Source organism: Cicer arietinum, chromosome 4, assembly GCF_000331145.2.
Source record: "Cicer arietinum cultivar CDC Frontier isolate Library 1 chromosome 4, Cicar.CDCFrontier_v2.0, whole genome shotgun sequence".
In the NCBI taxonomy this organism is placed as follows: Eukaryota; Viridiplantae; Streptophyta; class Magnoliopsida; order Fabales; family Fabaceae; genus Cicer; species Cicer arietinum.
Genome location: NC_021163.2, coordinates 1842424 through 1856218, shown reverse-complemented (window position 1 = coordinate 1856218; position 13795 = coordinate 1842424). Strand labels below are relative to the sequence as shown.

Here is a 13795-nt window from a genome sequence, read left to right as displayed (position 1 = left end):
TGTTACACAATCATTTTTACCGTGTCACGTCATACCTACTCTAATACTAGTTCGCAATTACCACTAAATTGTATTAATTTATCATTTTAGATTAATTTCATACTACAATTACTCTCTACACGCATTTATGTACTTGATGACTCCAATTAGCTTCATCACTGTATGATAAAAAAATAAAAGGGTTACTTTGGACACTTGGAGGGATCCACAGCCTTTCAAATGATAGTAATTGTTTACATACTCCTATGCACACTGTTATTGGTTATGCTAACGTAATGCATGCGAGGGCTATATGCATCGTTCTATGTTTTGACTTTCTTTAGTGGACCACTTAATCATAACCAAATTTTCATGCCATGCCAAAAGCTTAAATATCAATTTTTAATAAGTTAAAACGACAATTTTTAATGTATTTTCAATCAAATACAGAAATGTTATACGAATAAGTGTTTTAAAGAACGTATTAATAAATCAAATATAGAAATTCATGTATTGAAAATAATATATATTTAATTTTTTCAATTTTAAAATTATCTTTAAAGTAATATAATTAATTAAAAATTTATATTATTAATTCTTTTAACGTGTGTGTTTAAGATATTTGTTAGTTATACTTATTAAATATTTTTAAATATGGTTCTTTAGCCAGTATTTGCCTAAAGTTTTTTAGATTTATATACAGTTTTTTATCTTTACTTCTAAATCTACAATTTTGATTTTCTAATTTTCAATACAAGTTGATAAAGTAATACTGTTTTGGATTCTCACTTAACAATTTTTATTTTATTTTATCAAAATATTACATATATATCATAAAATTAACCAAATTTGATGTCTAGCTAAATAAATTCTTAATAACTAATTTTTATATCATCATTCAGTTGCATCATATATATATCTCACTTGTTATATCACTAAAATAACAAGGCAAATGCATAACGAAAGGCTAAGAATGTCAGCTGGTTTTTGGAATTACATTCATATTGGAGAATTGGACTTGTTAGTGTAAGTGGTAAATGACATTATAGGCTCAAATGACATTAGTGTGGCTGGCTAAAATTCTGATAAGTACTATTATAGGCTCAAAGTTTGATACATTTTGCAGACACAATTTTGATTCCTGACAAATTAACGCACGCTTGAGAGTTGCACAAATTCAAAGGACTATGCATATATGATATATATATATACTTATTCTTATATGATGATAAAAGTTCATTGGCTTTGGAATGCGTCAAAATTAAAGCTGATCTGACTCCTCCTACCTCATGCCAATGCTCAAATAACTAAATTTATAAAACAAAGAAAGGTTCCTTTTGTTCTTTTTACAATATATATATTTTTCTTTTGTTACGTTCTCATTCCTCATTGCAGATTCTTTTTTCACGAATTTTCAGTACTAGTATAAGTTTTAATTTTAACACGGGCATGAAAAAGCAATGGAATTTTAGTCTCTCCATCATCATGTTGTTCACTGCAGCTCATGAGTAAAAAGTGTCTGAACTATTGAAAGTAGCATCAGAACACATAGTCACACCATATGCATCATCTTGACAAAATAAAATATATGATGATATAATGAAGTGAGCGAGCACGTGTATACAGACTTGTATTTGTATTAAATTATTCATGTGCAATTAATATATGTAATGTAACTTGTGATGTCACAATTAGAGCAGCACTTATATTATTTTCTGAAATCTCTGGTTGTTTTTGCTTGTTAAACAAGGTATCAGTTGGCAGAATAATTAACAAGTTAATGAACATTAAATTCCCCCTTAAACTGTGCTATGTATTAGTACTTCACCACTTCTTATCATCATTTACTACACCAAGTAGTATTGTACGTTATGTTATGCAGAGCAGAGTACAGTGCAGGACCTGATTCAATATGGTTGAATTAAATTGAGAATGTACAAAAATCATATGTATCATATCATATATGTAGTGAGTGATATCATGGTTGGCGTATGATTACTGCTAACTTTTCCACTTCCATGATTTAAATTATCTGCTGCATCCACGTGCATGTAACAGAACCTCTGTTCTTTCTATTTTCAGTTTCTCATGATCTCCGAATTAACCTTAGACCAAAGTCCTTTTACTACTTGTTTATTTTGTCTTTATCACTTTTAAAGTATCACTTAATCACTAGACAACTCTAAGATTAGGTGTGTCACTTGTAGGATACTTGTCAATCAACTCTAATAAGTATCTAATAAAAAATATATATTTTTATTTATTTTGTTTCGATGTACCTTTTTTTGAACATATACCAGAAAGTTAAAGATATTAAATTTAGTTCTTCTTTAAAAATAAAAAATGTGTCGACGTTCTATACTTTATACAATTATGGTGTAATGGTATCGCGTGTATGTTTCTATATTATGTCAAGTATTTGAGTCAGAATTTATATTTCACATGTTAATTGTAAATTATTAGATCATTTAAAATATTTAAATTTAATTAAAATTGTTTCTAAATAATATTTATGAGTATTTGTGATTTATCAATTGTATAGAGAATTTCACACTCAACGTTTCAAAATTAATCTCAAACAATTTTACTGCACATAGCCAAATACTCCAAATCAAAACTACCATCTTTATTTTATCTCAAAACTAACTAGCAAAGGCTTACCAGTACATCTAAATTGATGGTATATATGTTTGAATGAATTGGAGATTCATATGATGCATGAATTGGCAACATGAGGTAGATAATTAAGGGACCATAGTCCATAACACATTAATTGGGCCAAGTGGAGTGGGGTAGCTATTAGTACTCCAATGGTGGGCAAGGCTTTGGTAGGGTACCTGGACTAAGACAGAGGATGAAGGAAGGTGGTGAAGTGGGTGAGCAATATAATTACTTACATCAAAACAGCTACCGTTCTCCATTTGTTTGGTTTTATACTTTTATGTTACTTACAACCCATATGATCAATGTTCATCATGCATAACGACCTTCATTTGGTGGGAGAGCTATACAACGTACAAACATTCACGAGATTTCAAAGCTACAAACACAAATTTTAATGAAAAGCCAATATCATCAATTAATTACAATCAAAACATCAAATCCTCTAGGTATATAAAAAAAAAGTTAAATAATGATACTTACTTAACTCAATTTTATTAGGTTCAAACATTTTGTTTTATATTCGAATCAAATATCTCAGAGTGTGTTTATCATTTATTTTAAAATGAAAATAAATAAAAAATTTAAATGATAAAATTCACTTTTTTTTTAACAATAATATTTTGGATGTCTTATGTGAATTAGAAATTTAATACTTTATTTATAAAAAAATCATTATACATAAATAACTACAACATTCTTTCAAAGTTTGTTTTTTTCTTATAAATTCTTGAAGATACTTATCAATTGTTATTTTTTCTGACATTTGATTTGTATGTCAATCTATTTACTCATAAAAGTTAAAAGTTATGCCTTTATCATATGATTCATGTCCTTAAAGTCTTTTCAAAAGATGAACTCAATCATTAAAACTATCATTTGCAAAGTGAATTGTTTTATGTCTTCTTTAATGATATCTTACAACAAAAAAACTCTATTTATGATTTCTTTTGAATAAACTAGTTAGCTCTTATCTTTTTTTTTTTTTTTTTACTTTATTAAAATAATAACGAATGTAATGTAACAATGAGATATGTCAAACAAGAGTATCATTAAGACCATCCACAATTGACATATCTCTCCTTAGAACGTGATTTGAAGAGGACTAAGACCTATAGTTAGGAATACGAGACTCCGACAATGCTATGATGGTGATTGGAGGTTGCTCGTCAGTTGGGGTGGTGTGTACCTCCACACATTTAGATGATTAATTAAGATTATTTTTTAGAGTGAAAGATTTTAAGATTAGAATAGTGTGTAACTTTCCCCTGAGTCAAATGTCCTTTTTTAGGATGCCCTCCATATATTTTAGAAAGACTGTGTGTACATTCTGAGCGGTGTTCCATGACTTACGAATCACCTTATGATTTCAGACATGTTCTTGATGATAAAAGAAGAATGTTTTCATTGTGTGATTGAAATCATGATACGAAGATCATAGTGACCATTGCGTGACATTCGAAGGAGGTCCACGCAAGTTCTAGTGTACCCTCACTTTATATCCCTTTATATGCTAATACACCTTGATTCTCATATACCTAGCATTTGAGCTTAAGTTTGAACAAATTGAAGTTCAATACAGTCGAGAATAGGTCCATATATCATAAATTCATCGTTCAAGTTACTTCTATAGTTACTTCATGTTCTTGAGTCCTAAACGTCAAATCGCCTTTTGAAATATCGATTTTTCAAAGTCACCTTTTGGTACATAGATTTTCAAAGAAGTAAAAAGCAAAAAAAAAAAAAAAAACACAAATTTTTGAAGAAGTTAGCATTAAAAATTCGGGTTTTTATAAAAAAAATTATCTTAATAAATGGTGACTTTTAACTAAATAAAAAAAATAATTTCATATATAATTTTCACAATAGAGTATATTTATATCTTTTTTCTTAAAATTGAGTTATTAAAAAAAAAACTAAACATACAACAACTTTTTTTAATTTAAATTTGGTGCCTTGAAGTCATGTGTGGCCACTTCCTGTTATACACCGCTAGAGCCACCCTTGATGGAGACGTCAAGTAATTAAATATTTTTTGTTCTCTAAAATTAAAAATATCTTAAATTTAATTTATATTTTAATATATATTTGGATTTTATGTTTAAATATATATATAAAATGAATACTGAGTTTATCGTTTAATTTTTTCTTCTATTTTTATTTTTTATTTAAAGTTTAAACTATTTTATTTACAGTTTTATTATTTTGTATTCAATTAAATAACTAATTGTTTTTGAATGTATATTATTATTTTGGTGTAATTATTCTTTTTTATTTTAATTATATTATTGATTTAAATTATTTCATCTACGATTGTATTCTTAACAATTAAATAATTGATATTTTTGATACAAAATAATTAATACTTTTAAATAATTATATAATTTTTTTAATGTTTTATTATTTTAATCGAGAAAAAAAAAGATAATGTCACTTTGTAGACTGTAGTTTAACATAATGGTGGTTGTCGTACATCTAATGGTGGTATAGTTTTGAAATCGCCACAAATTATTTTGGAAACGTAGTTAAAAATTTCAATAAACTGATAGTTTTTGTTTTATGAGTTGTTGGCAACTCTTTGTCGTGTACTTGTTCCTAGTGTTTTTTTATGTATTTATTATTATTTTTTTTGAGAGATTCAGTTGTAAAAATTAATATTTGAAAATGAATAATTATTTTCATTTTTAATGTAATATTAATATTAATTATTATTTTTAGTTATATTATTATTAATTTATTATGTTTTATTTTGTATAATTATTTATAGTGAATACACTAATAATTAATAAGGATAATTTAAAAAAAAATCTACTCCTTTTAATACATTTGTTCATAAAAAATTTATCTTTTTTATTAATACATTTTTCTTAATTCAAAATGTTCAAATCGATAAATCATTTTGAATTTTGGGTGAAGATTTTGAAAATGCCTCATCAATTAGCATATTATTATTATCTATTCATAGTAGTACCTCTTTCTTTAATTATAAGCATCAATTGACAATAAATGTGTCATTTAACATAAACAAATTAGTAAAAACAATTTTAAAAAATACACATTAATTACACTATTTACTTTTTATAAAACCAATGCAGTGTTTAGTGGTTTCTTTGATTAATTACTCTTTTATCTAGAATAATTACATGGACTTTTCATCAATGTATATTTGGGTTATTTATAAAACTATTATTATTACTTTTTGACTATCTAGTAGAGATAGACAGTTTGAACAGCTACTTGAACACTTTGTCGTCTAATTTTTTACAACTGCAATGACTAAATGTAACATCAACTTTGTTCCTAAAATAACTTATTTGAAAATGAACATATAGGTAATAAAAAGACGAACTAAATAATTTCCACTAATTAAATTAAATAAATAAAAAAAAGCACAGTATAACAAACCAGGAAGCAGTAGCACGTCTTATAGTCGGGCAAATGGTGTGATGGCTTAAAAAAGTGGAAACATGATAAGAAAACCTGCCAGAGATTCTCTTCAAATTCTCATTTTCTATTTCTTATTTTGAGGTTAGCTATATAATTATTAATAAATATTATATAAAGTGATTCTAAGACGGCAAATTGCCCAGAATGTCTTTGGGTGAAATTTAAAGTGTTTTGGTCTCCGTGTAAGGAGATATATCTCATCATACACAACTTTCGAACTTTATTTTGTTTTATAATAATAAAACAAATCATTAAATATTTTCATTTTTAATTGATAATAATTATAAATGATAAAGACAGTTGTCACATTGTGATTGGACTACGTGTCCCTCTGTTATGCAGCTGTTATTAAAATGAATTTTTTTTTCAAATTTTACATAAAAGAATTTCAAAAATAATTTATAAAGATTAAAATAAAAAATTACAATTTTTATCAGAACTAAAATATATTTAAAAATTGATATATTTACAACCCATTCACCCTGGTACCATGTATTTAAACTTTGTGAACAAAAATAACATCATTATTTAACTAAAATAATGTGTTCATCTCTTCATTTTTGTTGATAAAAAAATAATCATTTTTATTAATAAAAAAAAATTATAAATAAAACAAGTTATACAGAAAATAAATGTTAATTCAAAACTGTATATCCTTATATATTTATATATATATATATATATATATATATATTAAAAGAAATAAATATCTAATAAATAAAGAATGGATAATTTATATGAATCCTAAAATTGAGAGGAAAAAATTATACCAAAACAATGTATTTCCTTTTTATATATATATATATAGGTATATCATTTTGTTTATGTAACATTATGGATAAGGTTATTGTTTTATTTAGATTTATAAAAAAATTGATGGTTTTATTTAGATTTATAAAAAAATTGATGGTTTTATACTGTTAGTGGATCGATGAAGGAATTGTTATGTGACCGAAGGTTTTAGTCAGAATCTATGACAAAAATGATGCATGTTGGTAAAAATGTACATTAAAACATTCTGATAAACTTATAATGAGGCATACCTTGATAGGAGATAGTGTAGGGTTTATATAGCTAAAAATATATTAATGAACTTAGACCAAGATAGTGTAACTCTTGATTCAACTTTAAGGGCGTAATTTAATATCTCTTCATATATATATATATATATATATATATATATATATAATAGTTTTTTAGGAATTATATTATAATAATAGTTAAATAAGGAAAACATTTTATTTTATTTTAAAAAATATATATATTTAAGCCAAATGGTACCAGGGGGAATGTATTGTGAGGGAAATTTTTAAAATATATTTGAAATTATTAACGTAGTAAAATTAAAATATATTTGAAATTATTAACGTAGTAAAATTAAATAAGTTGATGAATCATTTGATCAATTGGTTATAATGATTGGGTTTAATGCATATGTTAACCATCAAACCAACTAATGCATTAAATTATCAAGGGTTACAATCTTTTTCAAGAATTATTTTTTTTCATCAATTGGTATGAGTTTTTTAAATAAATACACTTTAGAGGTAGAAAGCATAATACAATTTTTATGTTACAAGAGTCAAACTTCTGTCAAAAATACTTCTAAATTATTTATTATTTTATCTAATGCTAAATGAATGAACGTTATGTAAACTATCATTGATTGATAGGTTCGATGTAAATGTACAATTCACTTCAAAGATTTCAAATTATCTTAAAGCGTATTTGTTATATAATCGGTTTGCATCCAATATACATAGATTAGTGGAGGTGAATCGAACATAAAACTTAGTGTGATTCACACGTTTTAGAATTTATTTGTGTAACTTTCGTCGTCATCAATTTAACCTTCTTTTGTTTAAGATTTACAGTATACTCCCAATAAAAGATCCAACATGAATTGATAAATCTAATACAAAGTCATTTGCCCCATCAAATATTTGACAAATACAAGTTTGCCCAAATTTCATTAGAGGTTTAGTTGGTTTTTATTGTTACTAAATACGTAAATCTTTTCTGTCTAAATATAATTACCATTTAAATTTTCAAACATATTTTGCTACTAAAAGTTACAATTATATTCATTTTACAAAAATATGAATACGTAAGAAAAAAATTGAAAACGTGTTACTTTTTATATTTTTAAATGAAAAAAAATTCTAAACTATTTCTTTTTTTACTAGACAAAGAAATTCTACACTAAAATAATCATGTACCAGAGGTTGCATCTTTGATGGTACGTATAGATTTGACAATTTATTCTTGGTCTGAAAATGAGACCCATTATTATTGTAATAAAGAGGTTGCATCTTAAATGAGACCCATTATTATTGATTGGTCTGAAAATTTATTCTTTGAAAGAATCATCATATCATAAGTTGATGAGCAAAGCACTTTGGCACATCCCTTTCTTTCTATAGCATTTGCTGTAACAATTATGTCATTCTTTATTAGGATAAAGTTATCCAAATTCTAACACCAAATATTCCAAACCTTATAATGATTCCATCATAAAGGAGAACCGATTAAAATTCATTAAGCATGGGCTGAATTCACCGGATTTATTCGGTATATAGATTGATGGAAAAAGGTGTTGACGTTACCCAAAGAATCATAGTAGAATCAGAATGAAAGCAAAAAAAAAAAAGGTCATAATTTGGAATTGGGTACAAATAATGACTTGCTGATAAAAGCCAATAAAGCAATGTATGCTGTGCGCATTTCTTTCTTTGCTTTTGGTGTCAACTTTCATCTTAATCAGAAAATTAAAAAAAAAAAAAAAAAAAAAAAAAAAAAAAAAAAAAAAAAAAAAAAAAAAAAAAAAAAAAAAAAAAAACAATGTTGAAACAAAGCCACAAAATGTACTCATTCACTTTAGTAGTTCTCAGTGAAATCATTAGCTGCCACAAGAAAAGAAGCTTCATATCCACCAAAACCTGCAATGAGCACCCTTCATAGCATTCATTCTTTTTATGTTTCTGCAAAAGACCAAAGACTGAGTTAGTACAACAACCCTAGTTCAAAAGAAAACACGTACGAAAAATGCAAATAAAGAACACAGTTCATTTGATTACGGAGTTGGACCAATTGTGCCAAAGTCTCTAACTGCAGAGCGACTATGGTGTCTTTAGTGGTAACTACCTAACCGTAACCCAAACTAAAGAGACAAGGTTCAAATCTGCACCCAAAAAATGCATGGCCTAGGATCATTCCATCCCATAAATAAATAGTAATATTTCTCTTGCCCTTCTAAAAAAATTAATCCGTGTTATAGTGTGATTTTGTTACAAATTCTTCATTAAGGGGGTAAAACAAGTGCAAATAACAATTACATTACCTTTTTTAATGAGAATTGAGATGTTATTTGCATTGATCAAAGAAGCTGTTAGTGGTTGTAGACAAAACCAAACTCAGCAGCTGCAGCAAAGAGGTATGGAGAAGGGTTTATTTAGACAAATTTTTTATAGAGAAGCTGAGAAAAGAAGAGAAGGCAAAGGAAAAGGACAACCTTCTCTTGGACTGATAAAATAACAGAATGTCTACATCACTCACTATTGGGGCTAGCATTCCTCCTCAGAGCAGTGCCCACCTACAAGAGAGGGGGACCAAACCAAGGATAAGAACAAGACATACAATGCAACAAGAGTCTCAACCAATAACTTTATTAGGAATAGGAAGGTAGAAGAAATGGTCAAATGCATTATAATGCAGAAATCTATTAACTAAATTTTGCATGAACTTGAGTTGACTAGCCTGAAATTATGAAATGAATAGTCCATAACATGGTTCTAGGAAAATATTGTGTGATTAAAAAGGGAAAGTGAAAGAAATTGTATTATGTCTTTGCTGAATTTTTAAGTTGTATTACTATTATCATGTATGAAACACAATCAGTGGAAAAGTAGAGATTAATTCTTTTGTAAAATACTACTATGCTGTAAAAGACATTTAAGCTTAGATGGAATTACCTTGTATGTTACATTTTGTACATCAGTTTCTTTTAGTCAAGTTGATCATACAGAATAAAGATTGTAGCATTCATCAATAGAAAGTCAAATCGGTATAATTGTAGTAGCCATGTGAATGCGGCAATAACTCTTCTACTTCAATCCTTGAACTTGAACAACTAGAACATTTTCTGATTCGGTTTCGGCTAATAGACTCAACTTCTGCCAGGAACACGCTACAAACTGGTCTATGATCGGAGAATCTTGACTCCCCGCGAACATAAGATAATTGGCGGAGGCCTCTTCCATACCATAAGATCCGATCACACCTTCATCAACAAAATTTGAATAAGATTTTTTACATAAACAATGCTATATTAAACATTCATTTGTTTCATGCATTCCCTATTTACATTTGATGCTACAAGTTTTCATACAGGTAACTATTTGCAGGAAAGAAAACTACCATGCTGGAGTTCTCCTCTTTTGTTTCGAGTGCCTTTCATCGCCTGCGTATCTGTCCGAATTGTTTGAATACTTGTATGTGGGAGGGAAGTATATTTGGCCCTCATTCCATCCTTCAAAGACACGACCTTGTTCCTGCTCTATATGTAGCTGAAAGAAAGAAAAATAATAATCAAATGGTGAGGCTGATATTGCCGAAACTTTGAGACAAGAAGCAAAGCTCTGGATCAATTAAGAGTACCAACTATCGTACCTGGTCATTCTCTAACAATACCTTCCAATTATGCATCTCTACGAGAGCTTTTGCTGCACGGTAAGTAAGGGCTATCCGATAGTTTAAATCCCCCAGCCAAATTATTCGACTACACAGATTAAACCAAGAGTTTAGGGGTTAGACATGGAGTGAGTTTTATTTAGTTTCACAGTCTCCAAGCATTAGAGGAATGTCAAAAATTCAAGGAAAAGAGATGAAAGGCTTACTCATGATCCAGGATAGTCTGAGGAGAACTCTCATCGGCAATGCCGTTAACTCGGGGAAACCTTGTCTTTCTGAGAATCTCCATTACATCTGAATTTCTCCGTAGCTCATCACCCTCTTTTTGTCCAGAAGTCAAATGACTACAGATGAAGCAAAAGCTTGTTTTGTGCAAGGACATGCTAATTGATATTGAACCCTGAAAAGAACAAGAGAATGAGATTGGCTTCTCAGATCAGAGTTCGGTTACGAACTCTCCTCTTAAAAGAATTTGATCAAACTCACCTTGTTTCCAAGATATCCCATCAACCCTCTGCCAACGCAAGACACTTTCATGTTGCGAACATCGTCTCTTATATTGCTTTTCACCCAAACTGTTAGAAAGATCCCAACCATTTGCTTACTAGCTACCAAACAATATCTTGAGTTCTCTGTCTGTCTATCTCTGTCCTCCATAGAGACACACCCTCTATATGACATTGGCGAATACTGCGCTGTAACCGGAGAGTCTCCATTTTCATCATCCGATGACGCCCATCTATAATTGGAATCATAGTCACCTGTGCTGTGACCAAATATCATTCTATCACATACGCTGAAACGGCGATCAAGGCATGCTTGTGGTGCTGACATGTCATTGTCCACTCTCATACTATGACTTAAAGATTGGAACGACCTGCGATGGAAGAAAGAGGTAGCTTTCTGCCTCATTGATCCCTCAAAATCAGCCTCTAACTCGACAATGGGATCAGGGAGAGGTGAATTAGTGTGGCATTCGCCACTCGTTCCGGGAAGACTGTTAAGTGTCTTTCTAATAAGAGCTAGCCATTTTCTAGCAGGACCATTGTCTTCTGTCCCCAAAACATTTCCAGCATTGAGAGGCACAATTTCTTGAAACCTGAGTGAAATGAAATATAAGACAAACTAATTCATATCATAACCATTACATATACCTAAAGAAGATGATAAATTACATTCCATTAGATAATCAGAAACTTACCCAAGAACATAAATATCAGCAGGAGGAGAAGTGTGAAGCCAATCTTCCAGATTTAAATAACTTGGAGGAGATCTTCCAGCTACATTCCAAGTAGCAACAAAGATTCTGTATACAAAAGGAATATCTCAATAAGATAACAATTAATCAAAATCTTACAACAACAACAATAAGGAAAACAGTATGCAAATTATAAAATGAAACATACCTATAGTTATGCACATCAGTAACCTGAGCTACATCGTGATCAATCTTACATCGTCGCATTCTTTCTGTGTGCCTTCTCTTTACTCTTTCTGTATATTTAAATATTATAAATATTAAAAAAGAAAAAAAAGACAAAGACAAAGACAAAATAATGAAATAGGATAAACTGCAGAAAAAATTGTTTTTATCTTTATTATCTAGGTGGGGTTTAGAAATGTTGTGGTCCTAATGTATGAATAATAGTGAAACCTGTTTTGCTTTTCTTGATAGTGCATTCCTCCCTTTGTGAACAGTTGTTCATCCACTCTTCATCAACACCTGAAAAAGAAAAACCATAAAGTGAATAAAGCTGTTCTTTTTCCACTGTTGAATTCATTCATTCATGAAACCAAACAATATTAATAAAAATTTGAAATTGAAACAGCAATAACAAGCTCTGGATCTCGGGTTTCGAGTTGTTGAATACACATTGAACTAAGCAATATTTGTTCAACAAAAACAAACAAAGTTCCAATACAAGAAGAATAGAACTTTTTTGTTTTCGAAACCTCAGATTCCAAATCCAATAGGCTTTAATTAAATAATTAGTTAATTAATTACATTAAATTAAATTGAAGATAAAATTGATGAATCACCTCCATAAAGAACATCATCATCTGCTTGAAAGTCTTCAGCTTTACTCTTAATATTGAACCATTTTTTGACCAAAGTTTTGGGCCATGAAAGCTTCAACAACAACAACAACAATGTCAGAACATAACCCAAAAAAAATGCAATAAAACGAATTTGAAGAAAAACAAGGCGGCATTAATTAATTTGAAACCTTGCTTTTCTTGGAGTTGTCATCTCTCATTGTTAATTAAACTTCATATAGATAATTTTCTGGATGAACAATAAAAAAGAGAAGCAATTTATTTGTGTGTTGTTGGTTGAAGAGAGAAGAAAGTAGAAGTAGGAAAAGAGAAGATGAGAGAATAGGGATTTTTGTGTTGAATTTTCTAATAGTGAAATGAAATAGATATAGACATAACGAGTTTGATGATGAAAGCAGAGTGGTGATCCTCTGTTAGTGAATGTAGTTGAAATAATGGAATGAAGAGAGAGAAAGAGAGAGAATGGAATTTGAAGGAAGAAGAATAAAGTGGAAGAGAGGGAAGTAAGTTTGTTTGTTGGGTCTATCTCGAGGTGTTTTCTTTTACCCCAAATCCAAGGCGGACCCAAGCATAGGAACTTGTTGAAGAGCCACTCACTTCTTACTTCTTATTTCAATCTAATAATAACTTGTAGTTAGTTCTACACAAACACATTGCATCCAGGCTCACTAAAGTTTATTAGGCTTCATCTTATATACCCCAACACTAGTACTGCTATTCTTACATTTGGTCTTCTATCACAGAAAAGCAGTTACAAAAAGAAAGAGAGAGACGATCTATGTAGATAGAATTTAATGTATATACAATGTCATTTACTTACAATTATCAAATTATTACTACAAACATTTTACTTTTACTTTAACACAACTTTGTAAAGTGACGTACTAATTTGTTGTGATGTGTTATATAATTAGTAACACATGAAAATTAAGTTCATTTTTTATATATATTGAAAACATTT

General features: G+C 29.0%; 1 protein-coding gene across 3 annotated transcripts; it reads right to left on the bottom strand.

Moving 5' to 3' along the window:
- Nucleotides 1-8875: 8875 nt before the first annotated feature.
- Nucleotides 8876-13567, bottom strand: LOC101499151 (type I inositol polyphosphate 5-phosphatase 4-like). Of its 3 annotated transcripts, none has more exons than XM_004495126.4 (13): nt 13005-13567; nt 12817-12907; nt 12431-12499; nt 12183-12270; nt 11978-12082; nt 11263-11875; nt 10983-11176; nt 10756-10864; nt 10504-10652; nt 10059-10366; nt 9599-9679; nt 9428-9507; nt 8876-9068 (listed from the first exon to the last, which is right to left on the bottom strand). In XM_004495126.4, exons 1-10 carry the CDS (start codon nt 13032-13034, stop codon nt 10132-10134), a joined length of 1683 nt encoding a protein of 560 aa, XP_004495183.1. In that variant the 5' UTR covers nt 13035-13567; the 3' UTR covers nt 8876-9068; nt 9428-9507; nt 9599-9679; nt 10059-10131. The 3 variants fall into 3 exon arrangements, with proteins under 3 accessions (XP_004495183.1, XP_027189159.1, XP_027189160.1); XM_027333358.2 differs by having other exon boundaries at nt 9643-9679; XM_027333359.2 differs by lacking the exons at nt 9428-9507; nt 9599-9679.
- Nucleotides 13568-13795: the final 228 nt, after the last annotated feature.

Coding starts and splice junctions, on each gene's coding strand:
- LOC101499151 (XM_004495126.4), bottom strand. CDS start 13,034: ATGAGAGATGACAACTCCAAGAAAAGCAAG. Junction 11,876..11,977: donor GCTGATATTTATGTTCTTGG/GTAAGTTTCTGA, acceptor CATTTCACTCAG/GTTTCAAGAAATTGTGCCTC. Junction 10,367..10,503: donor AAGAGGAGAACTCCAGCATG/GTAGTTTTCTTT, acceptor TTGTTGATGAAG/GTGTGATCGGATCTTATGGT.